This window comes from Leptodactylus fuscus, chromosome 5 (assembly GCF_031893055.1).
Source record: "Leptodactylus fuscus isolate aLepFus1 chromosome 5, aLepFus1.hap2, whole genome shotgun sequence".
Classification (NCBI taxonomy): Eukaryota; Metazoa; Chordata; class Amphibia; order Anura; family Leptodactylidae; genus Leptodactylus; species Leptodactylus fuscus.
The window spans coordinates 21,268,634-21,286,832 of NC_134269.1; the positions used below are offsets into that span (position 1 = coordinate 21,268,634).

An 18,199-nucleotide genomic window follows, 5' to 3' on the forward strand; every position below is an offset into this window, starting at 1 on the left:
ATGGCATTCAGCAGGTGCCTGCGGGTTCTGGCTTTAGAGATTTGCTCCCCTGGCACTTTAAGATATTTGCTAACAGCACCCAGTTCATCAAATGTTAGATGCAGCAAGGACTCACTAATGTCATTAATACAGCTCTCCACATCCATTGTCAGTCTGCTGGGCAGGATCTCACTGAGGGGACACTCACAGGATATCACTGAGATGGCTGCACTGTACAATTGGTTCTTTTCTATCTCTTATTGAGTGAATTCTGCTCTGTATCTTCTATGAATTGTCACTCAATCCCATCCTCGTCGCCATTTTTGTTGCACACCTAATGAACTAACACTGGTGTGGTTGGGGGGGTTATATTCTTTATTCACTTTATCTGTAATCATAAGGGACATGCATCAATATGGAGAGTAGGACCTCCCTTCTTCTTGCTATCTGAGGTGCACTACAATAAGTGTCCCACCAGAAACACACCTCTGAGATACATGGTCCCACTCTAGTGTCAGATTACAGGACCTGTAAACTGCTAGTCTGACACTAGGTAATATCCAAATTTTTGTGTGGTGGATCTTTCTCTATATATATCTCACATACTCTATAACCTTATATACTATAGTAATATATCACATAGCTATCTGATCAGCACCACACAGGTACAGTATACTCTATAACCTTATATACTATAGTAATATATCACACCGCACAGGTACAGTATACTCTATAACCTTATATACTATAGTAATATATCACACCGCACAGGTACAGTATACTCTATAACCTTATATACTATAGTAATATATCACACCGCACAGGTACAGTATACTCTATAACCTTATATACTATAGTAATATATCACACCACACAGGTACAGTATACTCTATAACCTTATATACTATAGTAATATATCACATAGCTATCTGATCAGCACCGCACAGGTACAGTATACTCTATAACCTTATATACTATAATATATCACATAGCTAGCTGATCAGCACCGCACAGGTACAGTATACTCTATAACCTTATATACTATAATATATCACATAGCTAGCTGATCAGCACCGCACAGGTACAGTATACTCTATAACCTTATATACTATAATATATCACATAGCTATCTGATCAGCACCGCACAGGTACAGTATACTCTATAACCTTATATACTATAATATATCACATAGCTAGCTGATCAGCACCGCACAGGTACAGTATACTCTATAACCTTATATACTATAATATATCACATAGCTATCTGATCAGCACCACACAGGTACAGTATACTCTATAACCTTATATACTATAATATATCACATAGCTATCTGATCAGCACCACACAGGTACAGTATACTCTATAACCTTATATACTATAATATATCACATAGCTATCTGATCAGCACCACACAGGTACAGTATACTCTATAACCTTATATACTATAATATATCACATAGCTAGCTGATCAGTACCACACAGGTACAGTATACTCTATAACCTTATATACTATAATATATCACATAGCTATCTGATCAGCACCACACAGGTACAGTATACTCTATAACCTTATATACTATAATATATCACATAGCTATCTGATCAGCACCACACAGGTACAGTATACTCTATAACCTTATATACTATAATATATCACATAGCTAGCTGATCAGCACCGCACAGGTACAGTATACTCTATAACCTTATATACTATAATATATCACATAGCTATCTGATCAGCACCACACAGGTACAGTATACTCTATAACCTTATGAGACAGTGTCTTATATTAAATTATCTTCCGAAATATGTGTCCTTTCTTATTTTCGGGGGATGTCTTATGCAGTAGCTGGATCGGGGGACAATCGGCAGTCATACCGGTGCTTCCTTAGAGGAGTTCTGGCATGACTGCCGGTTGTAGGTGGTCCAGGAGGTGAAGGGGGGGGTGTCCTATTTTCGGGGAAACAGGGTAGTTGTTTGCATGGACAGCTACTCCTATGTATACTAGGTAAAAAAACATGTTTAAAACGGGCCCCTCCTGTCTGCACTTGGACGGAAATTGTGGATAGTGGTTCATTGTACATCACCGGTGATAGTGGAGACATACACATGATTGACAAGACAAAACGATTAGTAAGTGTGTCGTTAATTCATTTTGTCTTCTCAATCTCAGAATCAGTTGCCCTTGTCGGCCCCCATTTCCCACAATAGCAGCTCCCTGGGATGTTCAGGAATGTCCCCTTTGGACTAGTAAACCTTGGCTATCCACAACATGCTATTGTATCCGTAGCCAGTCAGGGCAGTTCTGTCAAAGCATGATGATCATAGTAACATAGACGCGCGCTAGTGTGTACATATCACATAGGGCAAAACTGCCGGAGTCTTTCCAGAGCAAATGGGCCAAGCCTGTAGACAATTGTAACCGAGGCCATTTTATTTACTTTGCAATGTTTATTACTGTATTTTCTGTGTGTACGAGGAGGTTTAGCGTCAGTCCCTCAGGTGGCAACCAGTGAGATCATTCCTTATACACTTGATTGAGCTCCCACACTGTTTCTAAGGAGTTTTACCAACAGGGTGAACATTGAAATAGTGTCCTATTCTCCCAAATATCCACTGATATCAGAAGTACACAGCTTCATTGAAATCAGTACTACAGAGTATACAGAGCCAGAAACACACAGCTCCACTGATTTCAATGCTATACAGTGTGCAGAGCAGGAAGCGCACAGCTTCACTGATATCAGTACTACACAGTGTATTGAGCCAGAAACACACTGCTTCACTAATATCGGTACTACACAGTGCACAGAGCCAGAAGCACACAGCTTCACTGATATCAGTACTACACAGTGTATAGAGCCAGAAACACACAGCTCCACTGATTTAATGACTATACAGTGCACAGAGCCAGAAGCACACAGCTTCACTAATATCGGTACTTTACAGTGCACAGAGCCAGAAATACACAGCTTCACTAATATTGGTACTACACAGTGCACAGAGCTAGAAGCGCACAGCTTCACTAAAATCAGCACAATACAGTGTACAGAGCCAGAAGCACACAACTTCACCAAAATCAGCACTATACAGTGTAAAGAGCCAGAAGCACACAACTTCACTCATATCAGCACTCCAGTGTACAGAGCCAGAAGCACACAGCTCCACTAATATTAGCACTTCACTGTACAGAGAAGGAAACACACAGGGGCAACACGGTGGTTCAGTGGTTAGCCCTTCAGCCTTGCAGTGCTGGAGTCCTGGGTTCAAATCCCACCAGGAACAACATCTGCAAGGAGTCTGTATGTTCTCCCCGTGATTGCGTGGATTTCCTCCCATTCTACAAAGACATGCTGAAAAAAATGTATATTGTGATCACAATCTACATTAAAAAAAAAAAAGAGAAGGAAGCACACAGCTTCACTGATATCAGTACTATACAGTGTGCAGAGCAGGAAGCACACAACACCACTGATATCAGTATTACACAGTGTACAGAAGCAGAGACACATATCTTCACTGATATCAGCACTACACAGTGTACAGAGCCAGAAGCACACAGCTTCAAATGAGTTGGACCTAAGCTGCGGCAGCTCAACATGAGCACTACTCAGTGGATGGCGCTATAAACTTCTGGCTCTGGCTTGGGAAAATCCTTTAATTGCAATCCTCTTAATGCTTGTGATTGTGGGGAACAGTCTTATGTAACATGGTGGTGAGTTCCAGAGTATGAGGGATACACGGGAGAAGGCTTGGAGACGTGCAAAGTGTGAAGAGTAGATAAGAGCAGAGCGAAGCAGGAGGTCTCAGGAGGATCGTAGATTACGTCTTGGTAGGTAGTGAGAGATTATGCTTTAGTGTTGGGTAAACAGTGGAAGGATTAGTAGAGGGGAGTGGCTGATGAAATATGCGTGGGAGGGGTAGATTAAGTGAGTGGCACAGGTTAGGGTGGATTGGTTGTGTTAATGTACAGTCTTCCACTATTCCAGTTATATGGGGTGTGGGGAGGGATCGGGGGCTTGCAATGCTGGTCAAGAACTGTCCCAGGCCTCCGAGATGGATGTTGCAGTAGTCTAAGTGGGGGATGATGAGGACTGTTGTAGATTTTTGTACTCTCAGGGATGAGGAAAAAGTTGATTCGGTGAATGTTTTTGAGTTGGAGGTGGCAGGAGGTTTGAGTGCTTGGTTATAAAGCTTGAAGGTTAGGGAAGGATCAAAGGTTACCCCAAGGCTGGAGTAAGTGTGAGCCAGTAACTTAGATAGATCAGCTATGGGGGGCTCCATATTTAGTTTGAGATGAGGTCCACCATCATGTTCTAGCTGCCTTATAGATTCACCACAAAGTATCCTGCCAAGGACAACATCTGCAAGGGGTTTGTAGGTTCTCCCCGTGTTTGCGTGGGTTCCCTCCGGGGATTCCAATTTCCTCCAACACTCCATAGACTTACTGATAGGGAATGTAGATTGTGAGCCCTATAGGGGACAGTGACTGACAATGGCTGTAAAGCGCTTACAAAAAAGTATAGTAGACACTTTCATGAGGCCTTTCGTCAAATAGAAATGGATATTTTTGCAAAAATTTTTGTGTAACTCTGACTTTTCTGTTTTGTTGTGCAGAAATTTAACATTACCCTCTGGATCTCCCATCATGTCTAGAAGATATTTTAGATTAATCCTCCTGGTTTTTCCTCTTAGTTTTGGGTGGTTTCTATTGATCCGAATGTTTAACATAGAGGAAAAAGTTTTATCGACCTTGAAGATAGAGACTCGTTCAGCCCAACGGCCAGAACAGATCACTGTATTGACTTTTAATTCCTCCTTCAGACACCACCCCATGTTGTCTCCATACCCATACCCTTATAAGTTTCTAATGAACCCTCTAGAAAAATGTCAGAAGAAGAACCCCTTCCTAGTTCTTCTGGTGATCGGAGAGAGTCACGATGTAAAAGCTAGAGATACCATCCGTAGGACCTGGGGGAACGAAAGTATCTATCAAGATGTTCACGTCATCAGGATCTTCTTGGTTGGCATCTCTCCCGTTATGACTGCCACCATACAGAGGGTCCTCAAAGAGGAAAGTACCCTTTATGGAGACATTGTTCAACAAGACTTCTTGGACACCTACCATAATCTAACGCTGAAAACTCTATCAGGAATGGAATGGGTGACAAAATTTTGTCCTAACGCCTCTTACGTGATGAAGGTGGACAATGACGTCTTTGTCAATGTCAACTATCTGGTCCACCAACTTCTCCATCCAGAGCTTCCACCTCGTAGGAATTATGTAACCGGGATTGTAGTGGAAAATACCTCACCCAGTAGAGTAAACTATAGCCTATGGTACCTACCTGAAGAAATATACCCCTCAAAAATATTCCCCCCATATCCTGCCGGTCCCGGGTATGTACTATCTGGTGACATGGCCAAGAAGGTCTACAAAGTGGCCCAAGAGATTGCTGTTTACAACATAGAGGATGCCTTTATTGGGATATGCCTGTACAAAATGAACATTTCACTAACTCCGCCTCCTAAAAACGTATTTGAGGGGCTGAGAATTGGTTACAATTCCACCGTCTTCAGTAAGCTTGTCATGGCCCACCATTTTAAGAATGAGGACTTGCTGATATTGTGGTCAGACATGAGGAAAAAAAATCTGATATAGTGATGAATAAGGTACCCACGGATGTCCTTCTCTGTCAAGCACTGTTAGGACCGCCCACTGGACTCTTAAGCCAAGGATGAGCAGAGATTTTATTGAATAAGTTACCAGTTCTACTCAATCTTTTCCCACAAACCTATTGTGATGATGAGAGACCCTCAGTTATGGATCTTTCTTTGAAATGTATTGCTCCTTATTCCTATTAGGCTTAGGAAAGTTGTGTCTAAGCTGTGTTTACGTTGGTTTTATGTGTATACCATGGGAGATTGCCCTTTCTGGACAGACAGTATATTGCCCCTAGATGGCACAAGTCCACAGAGGGAGGGGCGGGGGGGCTAATGACCCTCAGGTGAACCCCAGACACACATCTTTCCCAACAGCCAAGAAGGTATCCCTCTTTCTCAAGATTCTGTAGTGGGGGAAGAGGAGGGGGCTACCTGGAAGGGAGGTGTGGCTAGACACTAGCCTTTTACTGCGAGGCAGACCACGATTCTGGGTCTCTCAAGGAGGAGGCATCTCGAGGTTAGCTGCACAAGAAGACCCTCTACACTTGACAGACCCGGGAAGACATGCAACACGTCATGCTGTTGAATTAAGCCAGCACCCGGGAGCCTAGGAGTCAGGCCAAAGTGGACCAGGTTACAGATTTGTTCCGGTATTCGTTTTTCTCTTTTAGCCCCATTTTATTTTCTGTATTGTATTGTGCTTGTAAATGTATTTGCTTGACATCCACTGATATATATCTCTGTATATGTTAGTGCAGGGGTCGGGAACCTTTTTGGCTGAGAGAATCATGAATGCCACGTATTTTAAAGTGTAATTCCATGAGCGCTATACAATATGTTTAACACTAAATACAAGTCAATGTGCGCATTTTATGTAAGACCAACACTTTTAAAGTACAATAAGTCTCTGAATTCTTTGAATTTCTTTGAACAGAAATGGCGTCTTTGCTCTTAAGGGGAAGGGCAAACTGTACTCCTGCAGTACTGTGTATATAAGGAGTAACTGATGCGGCTGCTGATTCCCACCAGTGGAATTTAAAATGGCGGCGCCACTCACCCGGGATATAAGGCACCTGCTCTCCTGACAGCTAGAGCGGCGCTTGAGCAAGCGGAGCTCAGTTGCTGCTAGGCTAGGGCAAGGTGAACACCAGCTGACAGCGTGGGAACTCCCTATACCTGCTGGTGAGCTCGCCTCTGGTCTGCGCTTAATGATTCTGCTCCTGTTCGTGAGGAAAAAGACAATATTAGACCTATGTGCAGCCACATTTTGAGGAGTTTTTCTGGAGTTACACATTGATGACCTATCCTTTGCATTTGAGTGAGCATTGCTTCCTTTTTGCTGAATGCCTAACACAGAGCCCTACATTGTATAGTGATTAAAAAAAAATGGTAGACAAAATGTCCAGACATTGAAAACTTTATTTATAATGCTATAATATATTATGTGATTATTATTTTTTCATTTGTGACCTCATGTAAATAAACTTATATTTGTCACTTTGCTTTGTCCGCCCCCTCCTCCCGGGAAGGGGGGGGGGCGGCTTTCTGTCGTCCGCCTCGGGCGGCAAAAAAGGTAGGTTCACCCCTACACCCGCGATCTTCAAAAGAAGGCGAACATTTGGTACAAATATTAGAGGAAGAATTTTCCGGAAGATGCTGAAGGCATGAACCTTATACATTCTGAGGGTCCGCCTGCCATGTACCAGCACAGCAGCCCTCGTGTCCCTGCGTCAGCTCCTTCCTGGAGATATCGAGATGAAGTTTCTGCGCATGCGTATTGGCGTAAAAGAGGACGCGACACTCCAGCAAGCACAGTCGTGGAGGATTAAGTCATCTGAGAGCCCCTCAGATATAACCTGGGCAAGAAAAATTATTATTATTATTTTTTTTAATCCTATCTAACTTCCTTTTTATTACAAAACAGGCAGTAACATTCTCCTTACAACCCTCTAACTGAGCTGTTACTAGGAAAGTCCATAGACATTTGTATTGTGTATATACAGAGCTGAAGGATTTACCAAAATGGGAGATGATCACTTCACATGACTGTATCTCCGGTTTTATACCACTTAGAAAAATCAGTTTTTTCTGCAAATAAAATCACATTTCCAACAGTGTTTTTAACTAGCGATATCTCTAACTATATTCACCAGGGGCGTAACTACCGTGGTAGCAGCAGTAGCAGCTGCCACAGGGCCCGGGCCATTAGGGGGCCCGGTGACAGCCGCTACCGCTGCGGTTTTTTTCAATAGGCAGTTACGGGCCCTATTCACTTGCCGATCCTGGCTGGGCCGGGATCGGCAAGTGACACTGCGGGCCCCACAAAGGCTATCATTATACTCGGGGGTCTTTGTATAATGATTGGCGGATCGGGAGAAGTAAGGGAACATAACAAACACTGTTACTTACCTCTCCGCGATCCTGCCAGGCCTCCGTCCTACTGTTGTCTGACGTCTCTGACGTCACATGAACCCGGCATGCTTCCCGGGTCATGTGACGTCCGACGTCATTAACGAAGGACGCGAGCCCAGGAAGACAGCACAGCACAGGAGCCGGGGAACAGGTAAGAAGCAACAGTGGTTTGTTTTTTTTAATGTTTTTATTCCCCGGGTCTCCGATTATTATACTCTGGGGTCTGAAAAGACCCCAGAGTATAATAATTGTTTATGGGTGTCCACAGAGGGACATAATACTGTGTGCAGGGGCCACTATTGGGGTTAATAGTGTGTGCAGGGGCCACTATTGGGGTTAATACTGTATGCAAGGGCCACTATTGGGGTTAATACTGTGTGCACGGGACGCTATTGGGGTTAATACTGTGTGCAGGGGCCACTATTGGGGTTAATACTGTGTGCAGGGGACACTATTGGGGTTAATAGTGTGTGCAGGGGACACTACTGGGGTTAATAGTGTGTGCAGGGGCAAGTAAGGGACATAATAGAGTGCGGAGGAGGGGGTCGGTTGAGGTCTTCGGCGTCAGTTGGGATGGGGGGGGCCCCATGTCAAAAGTTCGCCACGGGGCCCCGCCATTCCTAGTTACGCCACTGATATTCACAATACGAATGTGTGCGGACTTTCACTAGTAACAGCTTAGTGAGAGGGTTACATATGAGAACATTACAGCCTGTTTTCTATTCAAAGGAAGTTAGATAGGTTAATAAAGTATATTACAAAAATGTTTACCATACACAATAGCAAAAAAAAAAATTTTTAAAAACTAAATGGAATGGGTTTAACACTTTACATGTCTATACAATGATGTGGGATTTTACACGTTACAGACAAATATTAACAAAAACAGATTTACCAACTCCTGCTTTTTGATGGTTTCCTATTATCAGGGGAACATTTGTTTGAGTACTGGCCTAAGTAGAAATGAACAGACAAAAAAACTGTAAAAAAAAAATGTAATAATTAGCAATTAACAATATTGAACATACTGAGGATCTTCCATTCTTTTGGGGCTGCCTCCAAGATGGCGATGCGGGGTCACATGATCAACCACGTGCATCATCTCCGCAAACATCATCCTGATAAATTCCAAACCCTACACCAAGCATAATGGGGTCACATAGCAAACCTGTCCCCAGAGAACGCAAAGATCAGGCTCTGGTCAAGAAACATGGCACAACATGGTCATACAAAACATACACTGTAGATGGGGTAACCAAGTGAGACCCCTCCTGGCTAAACTCACATAACCTCCACCTCCATATTCTGAGCCTTTAAGACCCTGAGGAGCGATCCTTGTACACCAATGAACAAAACATTGTACACACAAGGGCCTCGCCCTCAGAGGTTCATGTGATTGACTAACTATGGGATTTACTGCAGAACAAGTGACCCTTCTTGGGAGGACGTCACTGCTGAGGTGTCATCGATCTCCGCGGCCCCGTCAATAAAACATCCGGCCCTGGTGGTCTCACAAACGAATATTACAAAATGCTATCCCCTGACATGATACCACTCTCGACCCATCTCTTCAATGAGGGCAGTAAAAACCAACGCACCATAGATGGATTTACAAATTTGCGCACAATTTTAATTATCTGACCAAGACCCATCTCTACCCCAATTCTACCCAGTGTCGGAGTGGGATGTCTAGGGCCTAACAGTGAAATTTTTTTAGGTGACCCCCTCCCCTGCTAATATCCTATGGGGGGAACAGGATAGGCCTGTTACCAATAATTCAGAGACTCGTAGAGTAGGGAGCTTGTGGTTTCCTGCACTACCTGTAGCAGAAGCCGCTCGGGGCATCACTTCTCCCAGGTGGCTGTCCTGCTCACAGCCTCCTCTTTAGCCTTCAATGGGCCCAGTGTGACGCACTTCCTATCCACGATGACGTAATGTGAGGCACACAGGGGCTCCCTGGAGGCTGAAGATGGAAGAGGAGGCTAAGAGCAGGAGCACGAATAGGTAAGTTAATAGTAGCTGTTATTGGACCTCCACTGCATATTAAAAAAGGCACAGGGCCATCAGAGATTCACCGGTACACGAGTGGGCCAGTCTGAGCCTCATCCTACTGACGAATAGCAATGTAAACGTGACACATAAAACATAGTAAGACAAATTTGTCCTATATGTCCAACTGGAACCAATAAAGTGCATTCATCACATGACTATTGCCTTCTCTTTACTCAGCAGCGCTCTCAAATATTACCAGATTTTTCTCCTTCCCTTTATCGCTTAGGTCACTACCTCCTACTCAGTAAGTTGTTCCCTGGGTAAGAGCTGCAGCTGATCCTCACGACCCTTCTTCCAAAGCCAGAGACCTCATCCGCAGGCGCCAGGTCTTAATTTTTTCCTTGCGTGGTGCATGGCCAAGCAGCGCATGGAGTGGAATGTGCCAACATTACACTGAGTGCACAAAAAGTGGGAGTGCCACTGAAAAACGTGTACGGGGTGCTTCTGCTTCACAAGGCCATCTCCAAACAGAATAGGCTCTCGACTTTCCCCGGACTTCTGGACCAGAAGGTATCAAGAAGCCTGAGGCTTACAACTGTCTCCTGCCGGAGCAGAGACGTTACTTGTGGAGATGAGCGAGTAATATTCAATCGAATACCTCCATTGCATAGTTATTGGTGTACTTGGTCGAATACCACGTGGTAAACGCGGGAACTATTCAATTCGCTGTCGTCCTTACCAGCGGCACAATGTGGGGTATTTAGTGCCTCTGTGTGCTGGTAGGACAGGCGGAGTTTTAATTAGCCATGTATTAATTTCACATGGCTCGTTCCCTTTAAGAGGGCACAGATACCTCCCCCATGTGTGTTTTTTTCTGTCCTGAGTAAAGGATCGGACAGGTGGAGAGGACTCTGTGTCCTCCTAAAGAGAAAGAAGGAAGAAGTTGTAAGTTGCAGGTTGCAGGTTCTCACCTGTTCAAATCATCTTCAGTGAAGCACTCTGGCCTGCTGGACTTCTGTGTCAGTCCTGCAGGGAGAAGAGGGGTAAGTTTAAAGGCTCCTTTATCTCTTCATATATCCCTGCCTCCCTCCCACAATGTTTGCCTCATGTATCCCCGGCAGTCCCATCTTGTTTGGGCTTTGTGGAGCCGCGCATTGCTGGCGTGTACGCGCGGCTCCAGGAAGGGGAACTTCCGTTTTTGCAGAACCTTCTCTGTCTAGGAGGTTCCTGGCCGGACGCTCATAGAGGTGACACCGGCACTTCCGGTTTCGGCATCCACTGCTCCAGGGCCACGCAGACAGCGGTGCAGTGCGGCTATAGAGGCAAGGTATGTGCCAAGGGTCTGTTGGCTAGGGAGGGAGCAACTCATAAGGCCTGAGAGTGCTCTCAGGAGGGCAAGGAACAGAGCTCACATATTTTTTTGTTAAGCCACGCCCCTTTCTGGATACAGGGCTGTAAACAGGGGCATGGCTGCTTCCCTCATTGTCTGCTAGTTTAAACCACTAGCCGGTTCCGTGTTGTGGCTCGTGTTACTGCTTCAACTACACTTGTTCTAGTGCAAACTTGACTGAAGTTTGGTAAGTTGTCTGACTGAAGCTGGGTGAGTCTCCTTATATGGTTCCTTGAATGTACTCCTTTATGTTCCGTATCCTATGCTTAGGTATCACTGAAAGCTAGTTTCTTTGTCATGTTTTCGTCTTCCACCCCTCCCGGGGATCAAGTGAGACGGAAGAAGTCTTCAAAAAGGAGACATCTGGCTTGTATTGAATGTGACGTTCTACTACCTGATAGTAGGTGCAGTCTCTTTCGTCTGCTAATTCTCCCAATGGTGGGAGTATCCTGAATGTCATTTTTTGCCTCTAGGCTATGACTGGTCACGCTGCCAGCAATGCAGGGGACCTCTGCGGGAGGAACCCGTTACCAGTGATATGGTAGCATAGGTCAAGGAGCCTCCAGGTGGAGGATGTGTCCATATCATCGGACGACCAGTCCTCCTGTTCCAGCAGACCCATTTTTTCATCGTGAGAAGACTAACAAGCTGCTGAAGGCCATCTGGTCGTGGGACCAGATTGGCGAGGGGGAAGCCTCTGCGTCCACCTCTGAAAAGCGGAGGGTTTTTCAAGTGGACGCCTCCATGGCCAGTTTAATGGAACAAGAGTGGAAGCAGCCGGAGGAAGCTTATGTCACCACCAGGGCTTTCAAAGCAGTATATCCAATTGATTCCTCCCAGCTGGATCGCTGGGGTCCTCCGCCCAAGGTGGATTTGGCCATCTCAAAGCTCTCCCGTCGCACTGTCGTGCCTATCGATGATGGGTCAAACCTCCAAGATTTGCTCGATAGGAGAGTGGATTCAACACTCAAGAAGGCGTATTCGTCTGCTTCAGCCCAGATGGCAGTGGGCATCGCCTCCACAGAAGTAGCTGATAAGCTTCAAGCCCGGTTGGACCGTCTGGAGCGGGACATCGACTCCGGGGCCAACAGGGATATCATCCTGGCGTCCATGGGGGAATTCCGTCTCGCTACGGATTTCCTGAGAGAGTGAGCAAGACAGAAGGTGAAACTGGCTTCCAAGACCATGGCTCTGAATACCGCTGCCAGGAGGCCCTTGTGGCTCAATCCTTGGCGGGCTGATGTCACCTCCAAATTTTCTTTATGCTCCCTCCCCTTTCAACCAGGGAAGATTTTCGGCCAGGGGCTGGACGACCTGATGGAGGGGCTGGCTGAAGGTAAAGGCAGGTCGCTACCACAAGCGACCAGAAGAAGAAGGCTTTCCCCTTCTAGGGGTCGAGAGTCTACATCCCAATACAGGCCTCAGCAAGGTAACCAGAGACGCTCCAGATACCGCCCAAAGGGGCGGGGCAAGGGGTCCCCAAGGAAGACCCTAAGAAGAAGGGGTTTTGAGGAGGCTTCGCTCTCTGTGTCCAGCTCTCCCATAGGAGGGCGCCTTTCCAAATTTTTCCGTGGCGTGGCATCTTCACATTTTGGATCCATGGGTCCTTCAGTTCGTTCAGCGGGGGTACGCAATAGAGTTCTCACACCCTCCTGTGGACCGGTTCATCACTACGCGGGTTTTACCAGCTCTACAACAGGTCTGCCTGGAGGCTTCCGTGGCAGAATATTTTGCAAAGGGGGACCTGGAAAGGGTCCCTCCCTCAGAAGTGGGATAAGGAGTTTATTCACCCGTATTCCTGGTTCCAAAGTCCACAGGAGGGTGGCGGATGATTATAGATCTTCGGTTCCTCAACCTTTTCATATAGGGAAAGCCATTCAGGATGAAGTCCATAGACTCAGTAACCAACTTTCTATTGCGCGACGAGGTCATGGTCACCCTGGACCTGAAGGATGCCTACTTACATATCCCCACCTTCCCGCCACACAAGAAGTATCTACGCATAGCCATTCTTATGGCTGGTCACAGAAAGCACCTACAGTTCACTGCTCTGCCATTCGGCATATCGTCAGCCCCGTACGTATTCACCAAGATGGTCGCACCAGTTACCGCCACCCTCAGACTGCAAGGCCTCTTCGTGGTTCCCTACCTTGACGACTGGCTTATAAAAGCTCAGTCTACTTCAATTCTCCATCACCACCTCCAGATAGCCATCTCCTTCCTCCAGGAGTTGGGTTGGCTGATCAATTGGGAGAAGTCAGAAATAGTGCCATCCACCCGGAAGAAATTCCTAGGGTTTATTCTGGATTCCCAGAGCATGCAGATTTTCCTATCCCGTCCAAGGCGAGCGAAAATAGAAGCTTCAGTGCAGGGCCTTTTCCGGACCCGGCGGGTCACCATCCGCACCGCCATGCGGGTCCTAGGCCTAATGTCGTCTTCAGCCAAGGCAGTCCCTTGGGCTTCATGGCATTTGCGTCCCCTTCAGATGGAGGTGTTGAGAGCCTGGAACAGATCTCCACGGGGACTGCACAGGAAGATCTGCCTTTCTCCCGGTACCCGTCTTTCCCTCAGATGGTGGAGACACCTGAAAGACGGAAGGTCCTCGGTCCAACCTCGTTGGACCCTGTTGACAACAGATGCGTCCCATACGGGATGGGGAGCCCACCTAGACGGCGGGACCGTCCAGGGTCTGTGGAGGAATCCAAAGGTAGGAACCTCCAACCTGAAGGAGCTAAAAGCAGTCTATCTGGTGCTGAAGTACTTTGCCCCTTTTCTCGAAGGGAAGGCAGTCAAGGTCCGGTCAGACAACATGACGACGGTAGTATACTTGAACAAGCAAGGCGGCACCAGGGTTCCAGCCCTACTGAGAGAGGCGAACTTGATTTTCACATGGGCAGAGAAGAATCTGTCCCACATATCCGCTGTTCACATCAAGGGCTCCCTGAACATAGTAGCGGATCAGTTGAGTCGGGGTATCCCTGTATCAGGAGAATGGTCTCTCAATCAAGACATATTCCATCAAATTGTCCAAACATGGGGCCTTCCGGATGTCGACCTCATGGCAACCTGACTCAACGCCAAGGTGGAAACCTTCTGTTCTCTGTACCAGGAGGACAATGCCTTGGCAGTGGATGCCCTGTCCATCCCATGGAGGTTCAGGCTGATATACATTTTCCCTCCAGTTTCCATCATACCCAAGGTATTGATGAAAATCAGACAGGACCAAGTCTCGGGAGTTGCCATAATCCCGTTCTGGCCGAAAAGGACTTGGTTTGCCCAGCTCATGTGGATGAGTCAAGGCAGGTATTGGAGGCTTCCCCCCTCCCAGATCTGGTGACACAAGGAGAGCTGAGACACCACGATCTGAGGAGATTCAATCTGACAGCCTGGAGGTTGACCAGTCCCTATTAAGGAATAGAGGACTGTCTGAAGGCGTCCTAAGGACTTTAGCCAGCGCCAGGGCCAACTCTACCAATAAGAATTACCGTAGGGTCGGTAATATTTTCCAGGCCTGGTGCACGGATCACAAAGTGGACTCCTCCGATCCCCCTGTGAGGGCGATCCTGGATTTCCTTCAGGACGGCCTAGACAGAGGGCTTGCAGCTTCTACCCTGAAGGTACATGTGGCCGCTCTGTCCGCCTATCTGGGGAGGCGGTTGTCTCAAGATCCTTTAGTGAGCACCTTTATCAAAGGGGCAACTAGGCTGAGACCAGCAGTATCTGCTCCTGTCCACCAATGGGACCTCAACATGGTCCTAAAGGCACTTTGTGTTGCTCCATTCGAACCCCTGGAGGAGGTGGATCTAAAGTGGCTGACCTATAAGGTATCTTTTCTCCTCGCTGTCACCTCGGCAAAAAGAGTAGGGGAGCTTCAAGCACTCTCATCGGAAGCTCCTTACATTGCCTTCTTTGAAGACCGTGTTCAGTTAAGATTTCTGCCAGGGTTCAGGCCTAAGGTTTCTTCTAGGGCAAATGTGTGTCAGCTCATTTGCCTGCCAACCTTTTCCAGTACCCACTTCCCCTGAGGAGGAGAGGTGGCATACTCTGGATTTAGTCCAGAACCTGCAGATTTATCTTCAGCGCATGCGCGCTTTCAGGAGATCTGAAAACTTATTAATAAATTATGTAGTTTGCCATAAAGGCCGCAAGGCTTCTAAAGCAACCATCTCCCGCTGGGTGAAGGAAGCAATCAAGTTGGCGTTTGTGAAACAGAACTTACCTCCGCCCACTGTCCTAAGGGCCCACTCGACACGGGCAGTGTCGACCTCTTGGGCGGAAATCAAGGCTCTTGCCTTGGATTAGATTTGTGCAGCAGCATCCTGGTCTTCAGAATCGACTTTTGTGAAGCACTACCGACTTGATCGGTATAGCTCAGAAGCTACTGCCTTCGGGCGCACTGTATTACATTCTGCTTGTGTTTAATGTCCCACCCTTATGGGGATTACTTGCTATTTCCCCACATTGTGCCGCTGGTAAGGACGACAGGGAACGAAGGATTATGTAGATAATCTTGTTTCCCTTAGTCCTAACAGCGGCACAAGGATTCCCCCCCTATTGTTGTTTATTTGAAATGTATGTATTATTACTTGTTATTTACACACAGGGGGGAGGTATCTGTGCCCTCTTAAAGGGAACGAGCCATGTGAAATTAATACATGGCTAATTAAAACTCCGCCTGTCCTACCAGCACACAGGGGCACGAAATACCCCACATTGTGCCGCTGTTAGGACTAAGGGAAACAAGATTATCTACATAATCCTTCGTTCCCCTCCAACCTTCCCTGGAGCCTTTTTTTTTTTTAACACCAGTGTCTATGGAGGGGAGGTATTCGATGGAATATACTCGCTTATCTCTAGTTACTTGTTCTGGTTTGGAGTAGTCAGATGTTCTACACTCAGGACTTCTGGTGGTGAGGAGCTTCTAAATCTGTTGTATGTCCTCTGAAGCCTCTTTTTAACCACATTATTGCCATTGACTATAATGCAGCCCATCCTGATTGGTCGAACCATCAGATAATTTTACTTCTTTGATGGAATGTCTTTGTATTTTCCAGATACGGAAAGTTGTCCTTTTATCCTGACTTTATGGTTTGGCCCAGGACCAAGTCTTCATTCTTGTACACAAAAGAATTAGATACTGATCAAGTCACTGTGTACCCCAACACAATACCTGGTCATTGTCGTTATTGTACATAAAAGACCCCCAAAAATTATGTGTTCCCGTATCAGAAAAATTATGTGTCCCCGTATCTGAAAATGCCCGGTCTACAAACATATAACAGTATTTTTCCTATTCAGTGAAAGATGTAGCAGGAAAAAAAAACAAAAAGAACCATACCGCTGATTTTTTTTTTTCCATTTCACCTCCCATAAGAATTTTTATAAAAATAAATCAATACATCAGACATCTCCCAAAATTTTATAAATAAAAAGTACATCTGGCCCAACGTAAAAACGCCTTATATAGTCCCGTACATGGAAATATAAAAAAGTTACGGGTCAGATTATGGAGCCCTCAAGAAATTTTTGATTTTTTTGTGAAGTTTTGGATTTTTTTTAAAGGGGTTAAAAAGTAAAATAACTATATAAATTTGGTATTCCCGGAATCGTATCGACCAATAGAATACAGATGACGTGTCATTTTGGCTGCACAGTGAACCCTGTAAAAAAGGAGGCCGATAAGAAAGTCAAACAAATGCCGTTTTTCTCCAATTCTACCCCGTTCTGAATTTTTTACAGCTTTCCACTACTTCATACAGAATACTAAATGGTGCCATTATGAAGTACAATTTGTCCCACAAACATTAAGCCCTTGTATGGCTCTGTGAACAGAAAAATAAAAAAGTTACCGTTTTTGGAAGGTGGGGAGTCAAAAATCAAATTTAAAAAATGTCAAAGGCAGGAAGGGGTTAAAATATAATTCTTGTTTCTGTGCTGTTTTGGAAAACTTTTATTTTTTTTTTAATAGACACAAACTGAAAAAAAGATCCCGGCATTGTATAGGCAAATGTAAAAGGACACTGCTGCTTGCTGGTGGTTTCCATGCAGAAAGCAGAACAAAAATAAGAACAATGGGAGACTATTAAGGGGGTAACCATGGAGGGTGATAGTCAGTAACGCCTAATGTTTTTTTATAGCTTCAGTCCATATCCTATACATATTGCCCCCTTAACTGACCCTCACACAATACATTGCCCCATTTTATGGCCTCTAAACAATACATTCTCCCCTTGTATTATTCCCACGATAGGCCATTGCCTGTTGGATCATGCCAACTGGTAATGACTGATACTCACTCACCCATTCCCACCCCTGCTCAGGGCCACCTCTACTTTGGCCTAAAGGGGGTACCGTACACAAGCCTGGATTGGGAACCATGTCCTGGTGGTATTAATCACTTTATTTTGGTATTATTTAGTTAATATAGGTGATATTAATCACTACATGGTGGAACCAGGCGAGTAACTCCCGGGGTAGCAGCTGCTCCCGGGACATTAGGGGGCCCGGCGAGCCATTGATGTGTTGTTTTTTTTTGTTTTTGTTTTTAAATAGGCTGGAGTAACCCCAGCAGGTAATGGGCCCTATTTACTTACCAATCCCCTATTCGGCTCACGGCTGCCGATGCTTCCCCTTCTACAGATGTGGCTGTGAACAAGACTGGAGATCAGTAAGTGAAACCATGGGCCCAGGAACCCCACAGACACTCCTATCATTAAACTCTGGGGCCTTTTCAGAGCCCAGAATATAATGATTGTTGGGC

At 45.7% G+C, this 18,199-nt stretch overlaps 1 protein-coding gene across 1 annotated transcript; it reads left to right on the plus strand.

The window, feature by feature from the left end:
• The first annotated feature begins 4,701 nt into the window (after positions 1 to 4,701).
• On the plus strand, positions 4,702 to 5,643 carry LOC142202717 (beta-1,3-galactosyltransferase 2-like). The gene has a single exon (XM_075272993.1). It carries the CDS (start codon positions 4,702 to 4,704, stop codon positions 5,641 to 5,643), a length of 942 nt encoding a protein of 313 aa, XP_075129094.1.
• Positions 5,644 to 18,199: the final 12,556 nt, after the last annotated feature.